Here is a 17,932-nt window from a genome sequence, read left to right as displayed (position 1 = left end):
CATGGTGGAGACAATAAAAATGATAAGACGAAGGATAAGAATAATTTATGGGCATTTTTTGAAAAAAATAAATACAAATCTGAATTATTCAGATCCTGTGGTTCCTAGGTTATGTTTTTCTCAACATATTTATATTTTAAAATTTATTTGATTAAATACAACAAAATGTAGCATTTGCATCTTAAGCTGTCTGTTTAAAATATGCAAACTATTAACTAATTAATAATGATAATGAGAGCAAAACTCATGATACGACTATTATTACAGCCACCAAGAGCATTATTATTATTAATAGTATTAGTAATTGTTATATTTAGTTAAAGCTTTTTATTATTATTATTATTATTATTATTATTATTATTATTATTATTATTATTATTATTATTATTATTATTATTATTATTATTACTGTTCCGTAGCCTCAGTACTGGTGCTAACTCGTGTATCCAGCAGAGGGCAATGTGGTTTCATTTATTGAAAACATTCCGTCGCCGACATTTACACAGTTAAATAAATATTTTTAGTGTTTGACAGAGATTTAGAGAAGATGTAAAAGCAGACTGCGAGTTTAGACTATTAAATTATATATATATATTTTTTATATAATTTCTGCCCCGCTCTCTGTGACTGTGGCAGCACCCACTCTCTCTGTGGACGTGGTCAGTTGGCGTGTCCCGACTTGGAGTGACGGATCAGCAGACCTATGATTCCCCCCTCGACGCTTTTGCTCTTTTTTTTTTTTTTTGTTTTTTTGCACTGGCCCATTTTCTGACAAACTGTAACGTTAACTTTTTTCCTACACTGTGACCTGCTTACACCTCCAACGGCAGACGTGCAGACGACAGCCGGGTTTCAACATGTCTGTGGCGGGTTTGAAGAAGCAGTTTTATAAAGCCAGTCAGGTTTGTGAAACTTTTCCAACCGTTACCGTTAGCAGCTAGCTGAACGCATGTAGCATTCTGAGCTAACAAACAAAGTGAGGCTAACGTCCGCTTCGTTTATGTTACGGTGGATGTTTTTGACAACTTGTTTTAGTGGGTGAAAATGTTTAAATTACTTTTCATTTGCTCTCTTTATTTTACCGTAAATTTAATAAAAGCCACTTAGACGTCAATTGGAACCAAGTAACTGGTTAATAACGCGTTAAAAATGTGGAGTCTGCACTGTAAATGTATATTCCGTAGCCTATATATATATATATATACAATATATATATTGTTTACAAAATGCAACAATTTAGATTATGTAGGTAAGCAAACTGTGAGGAATCTTGGACGTGTTTGCTGAAGGAAGAGTCGTGTTGTAAAAAGAGAAAACAACATCATAAAAAAGCAGCGCAACTCTTAAGGGCTGATCCAAGGAAATGTGGTTTTATGACCTCTTTTTAAGTAGTAAAACATTTTCTCGAATGTATCATCATATTCAAAACACAAATATTCCATTTTCAATGATGTTTAGTATGTCTGACTGGAAAAAAACTTGCTTTTCCTTCCATTACACATGAAAATCTACGTTAGTTTTCTTGTCTCAGTTTTAATGTGAATGTTTTTAATTTGGGGCATCTCTCCCAGTCATGGGAGGAGACTGTTTAAAAAGTTTTTTTTTTTTTTTTTTGTCTTTTCTCCCTACCCCTGCTGATCTAAGCAGGAAAGACATTTGGTTTCTGCCCCAGCTTCCTGTCAGGAACAAAACCCAATCCCTGTAGTTAAGGGGAAATATTGTGATTTAGCGGCTGTCGTGTAGGACAGGGCCTGCTGTAGTGAAAATGATTAGCAGAAAAAGAGATAAAGTAGGTCCGTGCATGAGAATTGTTCCAAGGGATGGATGCAGCGAAGGGAAGGTGGACAGTGTGTGCTTTCTCTTTATTTCACTGCATTGCAGCGGCTTTTCTTGCCAAAACTCCGTGCAAGTCAATAACACTCCACATAGCTCAGATTTTATTCACAGGAGGAAAGTTGGCTGTGGAAATTATATATATGCTTACAGGTTGTTTTATTTATTTTTTTTGTCTTTCACTGTTTCTGCATTTTTTTTAAAACAATAAATATCAAACCTGAAATGTCTCTCTAAGGTGAAATAATATAGTGGTAGAAAATTCTAATAAATAAATCAGTGACAGGGAAATATACTGGTTAAACACAAGAAGTGATTTTTCACAGAAAATGAAATTGTTGATATACATAAAGCTTAGACAAGAGTATTTTTGTATGGCAGGCTTTAAGATTTAACAGTAAATCATTTTGGTTTCTCAGACTTATTGATTCTAATGTTAACCTGAGCAAAACTGTAATTTCTGTTGCATTACATTGAATTTCCTTGTATAAATGTATGGATTAACGACATGATGAGTTGCAAAAGAGTGGCACACACATTGCAATTTCTGTATTCTTTTGTATTGTGTGATGTCGATCACTCTAAGAGCTAAACCACTGTTCAATCTGAAAGGATTAGACTAGATTAGTGGGTGGTGTGTGGATCTGATTTGAGATTAAGTTGGTTTGCAGGAATGATATTTGTAACATAATCCTCAGATTGCTTTTTATTGTCTTTAATCATTCCTGACAGGTGCAGGATATAGTGTGACGGCATGCTACAGATGCAGGGCAGCCATGATGATAGGGATTTGCAGATTATGCAAATGTTGAGAATATTGAAGAGGTCTTTCCGTTCCGTTTTGTGTTCTTATATATAGATTTTTTTTGAACATCCTACAAATCAATTGAAACACCATTGTTTTTGGGGTTTTTTTACATTGTTAAGTTTGCTTCTTAAATCTGTTATTACCTGACATGAGTAATTTGCCAGTGTTCCAACCTTTAAATTCGACACTGATGTGTTTAACTTGACGACACTGTGGAAAGTTTACTAGTGACAAATCCATTCTTTGTGTGCTAAAACATGAGGGTTTAAATAGAGCAACAGCGTAGGATGAATAAAAGGTCCTAAAAAACTGTTTGTGGGCATTTTAGTGCAACTACAACAGTCCAGCCTATAGAAATTGGTTATGTGGAACTTTTTTGATTTCGCAATTTTGACAAAAATGTTAGAAATTTAGTGTGCTTTAAGATTCAATTCATGATATTTCTAAATATAATCCAGTGTAACTAATTGCGTTCAGAAACCGTCTAATTATTAAATAATCCAATTGTATAATTTAATCTCATAATAACTCAGCTGAAGAAGTTGACAGTACAAGTGGGACATTTTCTCAAATAGACAATTATTAAGTGCACTCTACAAATCTGGCCTTCATATACGAGTTAGAAGAAGATGTCCATTTTAGAGTTAACCACAATCCATATAAAGGACACAGACAGAAATTGTTTTGACCATCTGAGACTAAGATTAAACCTTTTGGTCATCAGGCAAAATGCTTCATGCCACAAAGCAAGTTACCCTGCACACCATCCCCTCTGTGAAACGTTGTTATGCTGAGTGAGTGCTTCTGCAGGAACAGTAAGAGAGATGAAGCTGATTAGAGGAGGGAAACATGTGAGGGGCAGAAAATGACACGAAGGCTGAATGGATGTTCGCCTAAACAAAAAGCTAGAGCTGCAATTGATTGACATTCCAAAAAATTACATTATTTTTTGTTTGTAACGCAACTAGGGGTGTATTGTTGTATTGTTTTGCTTTATTGTGATAAATTCGTTGTCATGATAAGAGTTTTGATTTATCTTTGTCACAATAAATTCCAATTCATGATATTTATAAACCACAGTTTTGCCACAGTTTGTTCAATGTATGCATTGCCAATAAGTTTGAAAATATGATTACCATGTGCATTTTACACAAATCAAACTTTTTGATAGTGTCATAACGAAGCACATTACAAATGGAAATGTTTTTCAAGAGTACTATTTATGTTTTTGGGGCTATGATTGCTGACACACAGTCATAGTCATGCAGTTACCTAAAAAAAATATAATAAATAGTTTTTATCGTGACTTGTATGACAATATTACTGTCATAAAACTTCCTAGTCCATATCGCCCACTTCTAAATGTGACCAAATATAGAAAACCTTTTCACGTGTCAATAAGAAACCTCAAGACGACTGGCTGGGAATCAAAACATTTTTCATTAGTTTAAGAAATCTGATTTATGCAGATGGAAAGCCTTATAGATTTTCTGATTCTGAAAAAGTAAAGAATGCTTTAGCTTGAAATTACTCAATTTTTATTTGAGCATTTACAATTGACATCAGCAAAATTGATGGGATGTACAGTAGTGTATCTATTCTTTTTTTTCAGAATGTATAAAAAGCATAATGTTGGAAAGTATGTACCTTTCTCAATATTATTTGTAATCCACATTGATTAGTTGTTTGGAGTTGTTCCTTCGTCTTTGCAAACTGAAGAGATCATTAATGATTTATCCTTCTTCCTAGAAGGGTGTTAAAATGTGAAATTTAAATGTGTTGCTCCCAAACCAATGAGTGGAGATGGAAAGGTCAACTTGGTTAATTTGTGTATTTACTGATGAGCAAATTTCCTCATGGGGTGAGACATTTTTACCTCTTGGGTCCACTGACTGTAAATGTCCTCCACAGAGATAACGTTGAGACAGATACAGCCTCAGTTTCTTATCAACAAATTGGTCAAAATAGTTATAGCTCTGGCTGAAACAGGAGACTTTTCAGAGAGCAGAAAATGACCTGGTTTCACAGCACATGAAAAAATACCACAATAACTACATCTTATTTTCCACTAGCGGAATGACCCTGACTTAAACATTTTAGAAGGCTGATGTTTTCACCAGAGTGCGGGAAGCCTACCGAAGGAGTGGACGTCAGCTTTCTATCAACCTGAAAATGCTGCTGTGTGTCTGGACACACCAGAGCTTTTTAACATGTGGTCAGCTGAGTAATTTCCTCCTGACATCTAGTTTTCTCAGGTGGTATGTTGGCAGAGCTCTATCTTTTTTAGCATCGACTTTAAAAGTGATTTTATTTCACCACTCCTGCACTGCTGTCTTGTTTTCATATTCTGCACTCCAAACTCCTCGTTTTGCATATCATAACTTCAACATGGATAGCATAATGCATGCTGTAGTTATTTCCTTAGTTTGACGTTTGTGAGCTTTAAACCACTGAAGGTGTTTTGGTTTTCCTGGTGTGTCAGTTCTCTCTGTAGAAATCAGCTTTGCAGGCTTTGTCAACTGAAAAAAGAAACAAAATTTGATCAAACCTTTGTGATAAGGGAGACGTATTTGGAGTTATGAAGTTATAAAGATGACAAAAGATTCCTGTTAGACACTAATCTCTCTTTGCAGCTCTTTGGTTTGTTTATACCAAAACGCCAACAATAGAACTTTTGTGCTGCATACTTTTATGGCTTTTGTTTGCATATGAGTAATAATTTAACTCAGTTTCCCCTGCAGCTTCACTATCTGACTGGATCCCTCAGGTCTCAGGTCATGTGCTGCCTGCCTGAGATACATAAACAGTGCAGATTGAAAATATCAGCATAGGGCACTCTTGTTTGAAAAATATTTTAAAAATTTAAGGTGGAAGAAATGTTAAATAACTATGTTAAACTATGTGACCAAAGCTGAAAGTTTTAAATACCGTATTTGTTCAGTTAGCACAAAGAGGTCACAACTTTGAGTTACATAGTAGATGAATAAGCCAAATGTTTTTCTCTCTTTAAAAGATCATTAAATTAAACCTAAGAAAATGAACATTACTTCTTAAACTATGAATTGGATGTTTACATTAAACTATTCTATACTAGAGTTTGTTCACATCTTAAAATACTGCATGGTAGATCCTATTGAAAACATTTCCTTCAAGGAAAAGATTATTTAAATCCAAATGGAGCTTAAACAGTTTTTCTTTATATATAGTTTTTTACCAACAGGTAAGGGTATGTTTTTATTATTTTATTTTTGCCTGTTTTACATTTACTCTAGTGCTATGGAAAATGTAAACCACATTGTGCAGAGTACGTGTTGTTCAGAGTTAGATTTCCTGTTCACAGCCTCAGCTTGACTTTAGTATTTGTACAGCTTGAATTGTTTCCTGCAGGAGAGGAAATTTTAATGTTAACCCTGGTGTTGTAAAAAGAGTAAAACAGATCTGTTTCAAGCTGTTGTTTGTGTGTTTTGCACTGTTTTAAAATGTATTGTGATGTAGATTTATTGCAGAAAGTGATGCAAACTACAAGGGGTGTTTCGGGGTGGATTTTTGCTGAACACATCTGAAATTTAAAACAAAAGAGTGATGCGTCAGGTGAAATTTGGACACAGTTGTCTGTATCTGAGGCTTTTATTTCTGTTTCAGACTACAAGATGTTTTAGAATGTAATTAAAGAGAATCATAAGAGAGTGCCTGTAAGATGCTACTTGTTAGAGATAAAAGTATTTAAGTTAACTGGTTAAAGACTCCTTTTTTCTTTTTTTTTTTACACAAGTCATTTTGTTTCATGGGTTTTGCTACACCGATAAAAGGTTTCACACATTGAACTGTGCATCACTGATGCAAATGTTGCAAAGCCACTATTTGGATATTCATAATGCACTTCCACCTTTTTTCCTCTCAGATCAAATACCGCATATGTGGTATTACTAAATTTGCACTTTGTTTTGTCACGTCTCATCCTTTCTTTCCTGTCACTCTTTCTTTCTGTCCTCCAATCTCTCCCCTGTAGATGGTAAGTGAGAAAGTTGGTGGGGCAGAAGGAACCAAACTAGATGATGACTTCAGAGACCTGGAACGGGTATGAGATATATCACAGAGTATACGTCAAAGTTGTAGAACTGAATGATTTTACATAGTACACAAGCGAAAATAGGACATTCAATGCAAATGTTGCTGGTTGATGCAGTTTTATTATTTCTTTGGTTGTTAAAGTTTAGGCTTTTGACAAAATGGAAAAGTCCATAAAGTGTAATTGTCAACTGGACTGAAAATGTAAAAAAAAAAAAAATAGGCCAACAGGACTTTTTGCATTAAACAGAATTTCTACCTTGTTAACAGACACTTTGCTCCTTTGCTCATAACTGTTGGGTTTTCCATTGTAAGCCAGACACAACAAGCAGTTTAGGGACATAATAGTGGAAAAGATTCTGAAACATTTGGTGATTTTCTTCCCAGATATCCAGCGTGTTCTGGAAAAAAAAAAAACTTCTTAGAAAAAATAACTTTGGAGGTCATGTATCACTGCAAACATTACTATTGTTAGTAGTATAACTAGCATTTGAATACATCTAAGTAAAGATTATTTCCTTATCTCCTTGTCGAATTTGGCAAATTACAGATGCAACATGATGTTTTACCTGCTGTGTTTTACAGAAAGTTGATGTGACCAGTAAAGCAGTAACGGAGGTGATCTCCAAAACATCGGAGTACCTTCAGCCCAACCCAGGTTTGAAAACAAAACCGCTGCCATTGATCTATCTATGCAATTGTAACACTTCTATTGAAGTAATTTTCTCTTTATTTTACCTCTAAAGCATCACGGGCCAAACTGTCCATGTTGAACACCATGTCAAAGATTCGTGGTCAGGTGAAGAACCCAGGCTATCCTCAGGCTGAAGGCCTGCTAGGAGAGTGCATGGCCAAGTATGGAAGGGAACTCGGAGAAGACACTAACTTTGGTGAGATGTGTAGATGTCCTTGTTATTGGTTGTAAATTCTCAGCAGTATTTAATTATAACTTCCATAGTGTACCAAATAGATGCATCTGGTTGTTAAATGTTAATTTACGAGTTGCATGGGAGCTATTCACACAATGTAAATCAGGTTCTTTTTGTCTATTCTAACAATTTCACATACATGCCTTGGAGATTTATTTATTTATTTACACCTTAAAGGTTTAACTGAGTGTTTGTCATATAATATTACAAATTATGTTTGACTCTTAAATGTCTTTGTGATCCAGGCGCTGCTCTAGTGGATGTAGGAGAGGCCATGAAGCGGTTAGCAGAAGTGAAGGACTCTCTAGACATCGATGTTAAACAGAACTTTATTGATCCATTACAAAGTTTGTGTGACAAGGACCTTAGAGAGATTCAGGTAAAAATATGCTTTTGATAAGAAATATTACATTTAAAAAGTTCTTTTGACAAAAAGCACAGGCAACTAACCTGTAACTGTGACCCCATTCAGCACCATCTGAAGAAGCTTGAAGGCCGTCGGCTGGATTACGACTACAAGAAGAAGCGTCAGGGCAAGATTCCAGATGAGGAAGTTCGACAGGCCCTGGAGAAGTTTCATGAGTCAAAGGAAGTAGCTGAGACCAGCATGTACAACTTGCTGGAGACTGATGTAAGCATTTCCCACAGTTAAACCGTCTGGTTTTATTTTTAATACAACAGAGTTTGTAACCTAATCCAGAGGTTCAGTTGTTTGTTTTTTTTCTGAGCTTTTTTATTTACCCATTTTAGTCATGCTTCTACTCAAGTTCCTCAAATTACTGTGGAAGGAAATAAAATAGTTGTTGAAGTAGCAGAGTTCTGGCTTCTCACAGAAATGTTTATATCATTATGTTGTTTACTTATTGTACTTTGGTATTTACTGTGGATAATTTACCAGGTTCACGGAAAACTGAACTTTATTTATGTCATCAAATCATTTGCTACTCTGAAAGTTTGTATTTTTCTTTCTCTCCTTTATGGTGTTTTGTCAAACACACCCACAGGACAAACATAAACTCTGCTCATTAGATCTATAAAACTCAACCGAACACACCCACTCTGCATATGGAGTAACTATAGTATTTAGTGGTTTACCTGTGATCATTTTACCTATCAGGCAGTGTCACAACACTTGGAAGAGTCAGATACTAAAGACTTGTAAATGGCTGAATTTAAGGAGTCCATACATGTGATGGTATATATCATGTCTTTTGTTTAGTCTTCAAATCAGTCATTTAAGATTGGGTTTTTGTTATACAGAGTCTCAATTCATACAACAATAATTTTCACCAAATCAATACTATCTGTATGCTTGAAAATTTGGTAGCTTTAAAGTGCAGCCAAATAACACATTACAATTTATGCCCTACTTTAGTGTTCTGATTTTTGTCCTACATAACTAACTCTGCAGTGGGTTTGGGGTCGATTTCCTTTTTTTTATATAATTAAGCCTCCTAAAAATATACAGAAGTATACAGCACCACAGTGGCGCAGTTGGTATAGCTGTTGCCTTGCAGCAAGAAGGTCTTGGGTTCGATTCCCGGCCAGGGGTCTTTCTGCTTGGAGTTTGCATGTTCTCTCTGTGCATGCGTGGGTTCTCTCCGGGACATTAGCTGTAGATAGGCACCAGCACCCCTTCCGACCCCACTAAGGGACAAGGGTGTACAGAAAATGGATGGATGGACCATCCATCTTTGAATGGATGCTCTGAACAGAACATCCTGCAGGCTGGTAACCTTCCATCTAAGGGTCCAGTCCAAACATACACCTGTAGCACTAGGGAGATTTAGTTATATTTCTGTAGTCACCAAGTCTTCAAAACAAGCTGTATCTGCACTTCTCTTTCTTCCTACGTTTTACCCAGCACAGCTTCTCTTGGTCTTTCATGCTGTAGAAATCTGACTTCCTCAAATGTTGCTTCTGCTAGCGTTTAGCTCGTTGACTTTTTTTCCTCTTAATTCAACCAGCAAACTTTCCAGCTAATAACAACGTTGGCAATACAAAATGCACCTATGAGTGTGTTTACCATAAAATCACAAACGTTACACCAGGGGTGCCCAAAGTCGGTCCTCGAGGGCCGGCATCCTGCACGTTTTAGTTCTCTCCCTGGTAGTACCAACAACCTTTTCAGCATGCCAATGTTCTTCTTAGGCCTTCTAATGAGCCATCATTTGATCCAGGTGCGTTAAACCTGGGAGAGAACTAAAACATGCAGGATGCCGGCCCTCGAGGACCGACTTTGGGCACCACCGCGTTACACCAATAACAGAAATTAGGATACCAGTTTAGTCAGAGAGATTCAACGTGATTCTTTGAAAGTGCTGTGATTGGGACTCTAATTTCAGTTTTCTTTCTGTCAGGGAGTGGGAATGTCTAACAATGTCTGTATTAGTAATTCTGTTTGCTAAAAGTTAAGTTTTGATCTTCAGACTTCCTATGATGTTATCCTAAGCTCTTAAAAACTGGAGCATATTTTGTTGTAATTAATAGTGTAATAGTTTGAATGACATTCAAAAAAATGCATCATTTTTGGTTTCATCACTTTGTACTACATTATTGATATTCTAACATTCACAGAAAGTGGCTCTCCAGACCCATAGCTCCTCCGACGAATGGAAATAATCATAGGCCTGCCATTGCATGTTAGTTTTGGCTATTAATATTCCGGTTTGCAGCGTTTGTTACGTAAACACTTCTCCCTATGCAAAGAAAAAACACCCAAATAAAATAGCTGTGCAAGTTAACATTAGCTTACATTTGTCTGGATCTAATTTAGTTCTGAATGTGGGAAGATACTTTTGCTTTTGAACATATTGTTTTCATGTTTGGTCTGTTTATCTCTTAAAATGACTTATGCTATTTCATAAACTTGGCAACAGGAGTCTGCGTGTCTTTTATGACATGTTTGTTTGTGTGTGCAGATAGAGCAGGTGAGCCAGCTTTCATCTCTCGTTGAGTCTCAACTTCAGTATCACAAACAAGCCGTCCAAGTGCTGGAGGAGCTCTCAGATAAACTGCGAGAGAGGTTGGTGCAGAAATCAAATCAAAAGATGCACAAATCCAAAACAACACTTTTTCTTCAAGTGACTGTCGTCTCTGCTCTGAGACGCTGCAAATCTGTACAGTGGATTTAAGATAATTCATTTATAAGGATTGTTTCCAATGTCTTTTTAAACAGGATGACTGAAGCTCAGTCTCGGCCAAGACGAGAGTACACACCTAAACCCAAACCTATCTTTGACTTCGGCGAGAACAACCACTCCAACGGAGGTTATACATCTTCAATGGCGCCCCCTCCCTCCCGCAACTCTGGTAAGACGCAGATTACAAAATCAATAAATTCATTACCCGCTTCAGATTTCAAAACCTCTGTGAAATGTGACTGGTTAGATCTGTAACAAGATCTGCTTTCCCGAAGTTCCAGCAATAACAAGGCATCCAGCTGTTTCTATAAAGTAAAAGAGATGGTTGCGTCAGAGCATTGTGCCTTTAATAAAGTTCCCTGAAATCTTACAGGAACACTCTGTGTGTTGCCAACATGATTGCTCAACAACTGCAACTAATAAGTACCATGAGGCCAAAAGAAAATAGTAAAATTCCTCTTGCCTTTTTTTCTTTTACTCTTCTAGTCTGATGAAGGCTTTTCTGAGCGTTTGACTTTTTGAATGCTGCAGTGACATCACTTAGCTGTTGACCAATGTCAGTGTGAGCAGTTGGTGACTCTGTCCCACCCTGTTATCTGGCTGGCCTTTCTACCACTGACCTTGTTCCTCTTTCCTGTGACATCAGCAGAACGGTCCTTTCTCTTTGCAACATTGTCCTTTCGGAAGCTAGGATTGTGTGAGTCACCGACTATGTGTCCAAGTTGCAGCCTTGGAATGGTGCATGAGCGTGTGTGTGTAGGGGTGTATGTGTATGAGTGAGATTCTGATTAGATTTTCAGGAAATAGATGCTTGTTATCAGTGGTGTGTATTCTTTGTGTCTTGTTTAGCAAGTGTGTAGTTTTGCTTTAATCTCTCATCCTATCCTGTAGATGCCAAACTAGACTTCAACAAAGTGTGATTTTTATTACATTTTATAAATCTAATTACCTATTTTTGTTCTATTAATGTTAACTCTCAATATTAAAAATATTGCTGTCTGATTTTAGGATATTTCGGGGGGGAGGAAAAACGGTTAAAATTGACCAAAGATCTCTTCTTACTCATTTGCCGCTGCTTAGTTTTGAATCTAATATATTAATGCTGCATTACCATTTCTATCTGAATATTTGTCCTCTGTTTTTATAACATCAGAGCTGTGACACAGACTGCTCTCCCACCCACTTCGTGTAGCCGAGCATATAAAAATAAGGCGTTTAATATAAATAGTAATTTATGACAGAAAGGCTACCTGAGTCTACTCTGTAGTTAAAATTAATGATTGGAAGGATTAACCAGCCAACATATAACACTACATCAGAGCTTTTCTCTTCCCAAATATAATGTTGGATACATTTATTTAGTTTGAATGCAGCTCGTTGAAGTGGATGTTTTCCAAAATGATGCACTTGTGAGCAAAGAATAATAAAACAGAGTCAGTGATGATCACTCAGTTTTTTTGTATCCTATAATTTTTGGTAGTTTGGTTTATTTGTTGCTCAAAGAGTTACGGTAGTGTAAAAAGAGACATATTCCTATCTTTGAGCTGTTTCTGAGAAACTCGTTTCCTTTTACTGTTCATGTGGGGGGCGGGTGGAAAGCTGGTTTTGTTTGTAATTTTTAAAGAAATGTTGGAATTGACCAAAATGTGTAAATGAGGACTTTATAAAATTGGTTTAAAGAATTATGATTGCACGAGTTTAGGAAAACGTAAATGCGTGATGTTATTGTTCAAAATTTCGATGACAACTTTGATTGCAAGGCAGATGTTTCTCCCTCCTCTAATCATCATTTCTTTACCACTCTTTAAACTTTTGCATGCTGGTCACCAAGCTCTAGATCAGCTGTGGACAATAAAAGATATTCCTAGTGGCAAAATGCATTATTAGCAAGAAGAGTTTGAATGCACAGTGTCTAAAATGTTGTAGCTCAAATGCAGTACCCAGATTATGACATTGCATATACTGAAAATGCGATAATAATAATTATAATAAACGAGAATTGCAGTGATCCGACTGTTTTTGTTTTCATGTCAGCTACAGATTTGCTCTGTTTCCCCAGTTCCACTGAGCAAACCCATCTGCTGCCACAACAGGATTAAATTTCTCCCTCAAAATTTGGAGCTAAAGTTTAGCTCTGCTGTGGTGTTTTGTAACCTACTGTTGACATCGTGTCAGAAAGCTACTCCAAAGAAGGCCATGCTGCAGACAGGCTGTTTGTTCGTTAACACCAGATAGCTGAAAAACTCAACCTCTTGAACTTTAAATTTAATCTTGCCAAAATACACATCTATTTCTACATATGACAATTGTATTATTTGTATATGTAGGTTTTAGCATCTAATTGTGTCACAACTGCGAGTTGTTAGCCTTAGTTTCACATTAAAATGAGTCAAAATATAATCAGCAGCCACACAGGACTGTGATGTTCTTAGCCTGGTATCCTGTTCAATAGAGCTGCACAGTATACTGTTTTACAGTTGTCATATAAACATCAGGCTTTGTAATATTATAATCACAAGGCAATATTTGGGAGGATATTATGAGCCTCAGGCATTCGCATGCCCTCTTATTGGTAAAACATTTGGCAGGGATTTAAACCTCTCGTAATTCCTATACGTTGTTGACCTTACATAGCTGATATGCTGAAGCTCTTGGAGAACAGTGGGAACATTGTCTAGTTGTGACCATAAGTCATACATTATGCTAAATAATTTCCAGATGTTTTTTTAAGTCCAACTGTGCAAGAATGATGTCATTAATGTTTAATCAGAAAATTAATTTTGATCTGATTAGTAATTTCAATGTTAATGCAAATGTTTTAACCTGGAAACTCTCTAAGTTCCATGTTTGACATATTTTTAAGACTCCACCTGTGTTTGCGTTTGGTTTTGTGTTTTATCTGAAGCAAAGCATGACTTAATGGGGTTGTAACTTAGTGACTCGCATGCTGAAAGATGAACCGTCATATCTAACAATGTATTAACTTTTCCCATTTAGGATCAAATATTTACAAATGTTTTCAAAGCTGATCCCATTTTTCTTTTTTTAATTGATGAACTAAGACACCTATAATACTGTCCAACATGTTTGGTATTGCAAATGTGTGTTAACACCTCCCTAAAGTTGTCTGTATTCTCTTGCATAAAGTGTTATTTTTCTGCCCCTGTGAGCTGATACTGTATTGAGTGAATGAGTGAGTGACCAAACTCTCCCCATCTCTAGCCTGCCCGGCAGCGTGTTGCGTGAACGTGATACAATGAGAAAATTGTTCAGCTGCAAAAAAAAGCCTAGTTTGTCTGTGTGTAAATTGCCGCTGATCTGCGTGAGGTCACAGAGACAAGCGAGAGAAAGTGAAGAGAACAGCAGCAGAAATCTGGTTTTCAGGGATGTTTATGCTCAGAGATTCTTCCTGGCAGATCTCCTTAACTTGTTTTAAAGCTGTGTTAATATTACACAAACATCAAAGGTTTAAATATCCTGCTAAAGACGTGGTGTGTGACTCAATTCTTTCATAACTGGATCTGCTTTGGAACCCTTGTTTTTCTCTGTAATTCTCATCTTTTCTTCTTTCCCGTCCCTACCAGCCCCAGAGCAGCCGAGCTGTAAGGCCCTGTACGACTTCGAGCCAGAGAATGAGGGAGAGCTGGGCTTCCACGAAGGCGACATCATCATCCTGACCAATCAAATCGATGAAAACTGGTATGAAGGCATGCTAAATGGCCAGTCGGGATTCTTCCCTCTCAACTACGTGGATGTCCTCGTTCCATTGCCACACTAAAACAACGGAAGCGCTAAGAGAAGTTGAGACGTGTAAACAGTGTGGTGAAGAAGACAAGTGGAAGACATGAGACAGTCTACCAGGGTTTCATTTTCACTTTGAGCTTCATCGCCATCACCAGGAGTGAGCACTTTTTGTAAACACAAGATCTGGATGTGATATCAAAGCAGAACACCAACCTTTTCCACAGAAAAGTAAAAAGCAGCCAGACTATGACTGAGACAAAACATTTTTATCGTGCACCTGACAGTAAACAAGAATTTCCTGGGGACAAACTGTTGACAAATAGATGAGCAATACATTTTTCATCACAAATAGGTGACAGAAATGATTTTAAGTTCCCTTATTACCATAAGTGGATTCACAGATCCTTGTTGTTATTTTTGTGTTACTGCAGTCTCTGTGACACAGGTGGGTGATCAACCTAACAGTAGAGTAGCTTTGTAGCTCAAACTTCACCGTGACTCTCATGAGAACTTGACTGAATAGTATCATTGCAAAACAGAAAATATTTGTGATTCCATCAGAGTACTGCAGTGCAAGCCTTGACGCCACCTTCTGGCCTGACAGAGAATTACTTTCACCTCCACTAAATTGATATTACCCATGAATAGATACTATTGCAGTAGCTGTGTTACAAAAAGAAGCTTATTGGCAAATAATCACATTTGGACTGTTTTAAAATTTTGGCCTTACTTAATTTTTTTTTCTTTTATTTGTTCGTTTCAAGTGACTGTTCAGCAGCTAACATATTTAACAGTAGCTACCTTTATTTTCAGTGTTTCCGTTGCGATGCCTTCACCATTTTCAGGAATCTGACTGGTTGACGCCACGTGCAAGGAAATGTAATTGCACCTTGGGCTTCAGATGAGATTAACATGTTACAGACATTCTCTATGATTATACACAGACCCAAAGGTAAATGCAGAGGTTGCACCTTTTTGTCAGTTTGTTTAAATAAGGAGGCAGAGCCAAAAAGTCTGTAAACATGCAATAAAAACATTAATTTTAGTGTAAATGGTTGCTTTGCCAATAATCTTATAACACAGGCATGTATTTATGTAGTTTTTGACCTTCTTGTTGAAGCATGTTCAACTTTTTTTTTCTCTTTTTAAGGCCTTTTTGAGCCCTGTTCTTGGCACCACGTAACATAATGCAGTGCCTGAATGCATGACGCTGCTGGCAGCGAGCTAGTCTTTTATATTCACCACTAACTGTCCTGCTTTTGCTGTCTGTCCTCATGCCTCAGAGAATGTGAATCCGATCATAGTCTGAACCTGTTATTCTGTACGTTGGACATGATAGATGTGTTATTGTCTCTGGCTGACTGTTCAAACAGGGCTGGCTTCTTGTTCTGAACCGTCCAGATCCGCCGGTGAAATCTTATCCAACATTCACAGCTCAGTGTGTGAGAATGAGGAATATTTAAAAGGGAAAACATCGAGGGAATTGGCATGATTTTAAACCGTTGTCCGATTGGATGAATTTAAGCCACAAATGGCTGCCAAACGATTTATCTCTGAATTGTAAAGGTGGAGTTCTAATTGTGAATGTCAGTTCTGTGCTTTTTAATCATTTTCAGTGTTTTGTGTCTTATTTTGTCCCTTTCATCTCTACTCAGCTGCCTGACTCTTCCCTCTCTGTGTGTGGTCCTCATTCAATACGTTTACATGCTACGTCTCAATGTTTGTATGTAGTTCAAGGCTAACGGACATGAAAGGTGCTGTAATGATAACATTATTAGTCAAGAGTCCAACATGCATGTGATAGTGCCTTTGGAGAGCAAAAGGGGAACTAAGAGCAACCAAATCTTACCTGTTTACTCAGAAATTGTAATGAATTGTATTGCTTTTATTTCTACCCATTGGCACTTTTATATGTGCATGCGTGCACGTTTCTGCACACTGATGACACTACAGACAATTTCCTGGACATGTTCAGACTGATCAAATATTTCATCAGTAGCTCCATGGAAACTGTTTTCTATCTTTTTAATATATTCAAATCTTTTTTTCTTTTTTAAGTCACACTTAATTTCTTAAAGGGCTATGTAATTGTTTAACCAGTCTTACATTCTCCTTAAACTGCAATAAATGAATCTCTATAGTGTTATTTTTTATATAAGAGACCTTAAAACATTTCAAATAATCATTGCATGTACACCTATATTACACCTTGTATGTACCCTAGATTTAATTTACTTTTTGTTACGGATACAGATTTTACCTGCAATTTTTTTTTTTTTTATCACCACAATATTTGTATGTGCTTCCTTCTTATTTTCTGTTTACCAACTTCTTACAGAAAATAAAAGACAAAAAAAAGTAAATGTTGAATATTTATATGTTTGAATCAAGTCAAGAGGAAAGTATCAAGTATTTCATTTTGGATTCAGACATTAATAGTTGTTAGCATAAGTATTCGAATCCCTTAAACAGAATTATCTTGTCATGCTCCAACTACAAATATTAATCTATTTTCAGATTTTATTTTAGCGAGCAACAAAACATGCATTTGGATTTTTGTGTTAAACTTTCAAGTAATTAAAAACAAAAAAGTATTGCAATTACATGTGCAAGATATTTGGGGTATTTTGCTGCCTGATTTACACATATAGAGACATTTTTGGCCATACTTTACAAAATAATTCAATCCGCAAACATTAGTTTTTACATGTTGCTACAGTCTGCACCTACTGAATTTAGGTATATAATTTGGTTCATGAGCGTAATTTGATTCAAACCATTTCTTTGTAGCCCTGTCTGTTTAAAGTTACCCTGTTTGAAGTTAGTCGGTCTCAGATGCTTTGTTGCCTCTTGAAATGACCTTTTAAACACAGTTCATCTTCCCAGCAACTCTGCTTGGCTTTCGTGTTTATGAATCCCCACAGCATGATGTTGCCACTATGTTTCAGAGAACAGCGCCGCCTTCCACTTTTACAGCCGGTGTCATTTAACGCCCTACATGGTTTGTGGTAAACTGCAAATAAGATTTGATTCAAAGTTTTAGATCCCTGAAGCTCATCCACAGTTGCTATGGTTATTTGAGCTGTTTCTCTACATAATTCTCTACTACCCCAGCCTGTGAGTTCAGATGTGATGTCCATGTCTCTGAATGTTTAAAGTTCTGTACTCTTTCCACTTTATAACACAATTTTGGTTTGTACTGCTCTGTTCCTTTGTTATTGCACTGGGTTTTAATTAGGCACATCATAGTATAAAGTCTTTATTACAAATGTAAAACATTTCTGGATTTAGTTTGGAAAAATCTGAAAATTATGTATTTTTCTTCCACTTTGTAATTATGCTCTACTTTAAGTCAGTCAATACCATAAAAATTCTCTTCAAATGCATTGACGTTTTAGGCTGTGACT

At 36.5% G+C, this 17,932-nt stretch overlaps 1 protein-coding gene across 1 annotated transcript; it reads left to right on the top strand.

Annotated features, from left to right (window-relative positions):
* The first annotated feature begins 711 nt into the window (after positions 1 to 711).
* sh3gl1 (SH3 domain containing GRB2 like 1, endophilin A2) lies at positions 712 to 16,283 on the top strand. The gene is made up of 9 exons (XM_005795622.3): positions 712 to 902; positions 6,651 to 6,719; positions 7,295 to 7,367; positions 7,456 to 7,599; positions 7,884 to 8,017; positions 8,111 to 8,269; positions 10,560 to 10,663; positions 10,817 to 10,950; positions 14,366 to 16,283. The coding sequence occupies exons 1-9, from the start codon at positions 858 to 860 to the stop codon at positions 14,557 to 14,559; spliced, it is 1,056 nt and encodes a 351-aa protein (XP_005795679.1). The 5' UTR covers positions 712 to 857; the 3' UTR covers positions 14,560 to 16,283.
* The last annotated feature ends 1,649 nt before the right edge of the window (positions 16,284 to 17,932 follow it).

This window comes from Xiphophorus maculatus, chromosome 9 (genome assembly GCF_002775205.1).
Source record: "Xiphophorus maculatus strain JP 163 A chromosome 9, X_maculatus-5.0-male, whole genome shotgun sequence".
In the NCBI taxonomy this organism is placed as follows: domain Eukaryota; kingdom Metazoa; phylum Chordata; class Actinopteri; order Cyprinodontiformes; family Poeciliidae; genus Xiphophorus; species Xiphophorus maculatus.
The sequence above is the reverse complement of the archived record's forward strand: the minus strand, read 5'-3'. Positions and strand labels throughout refer to the sequence as shown.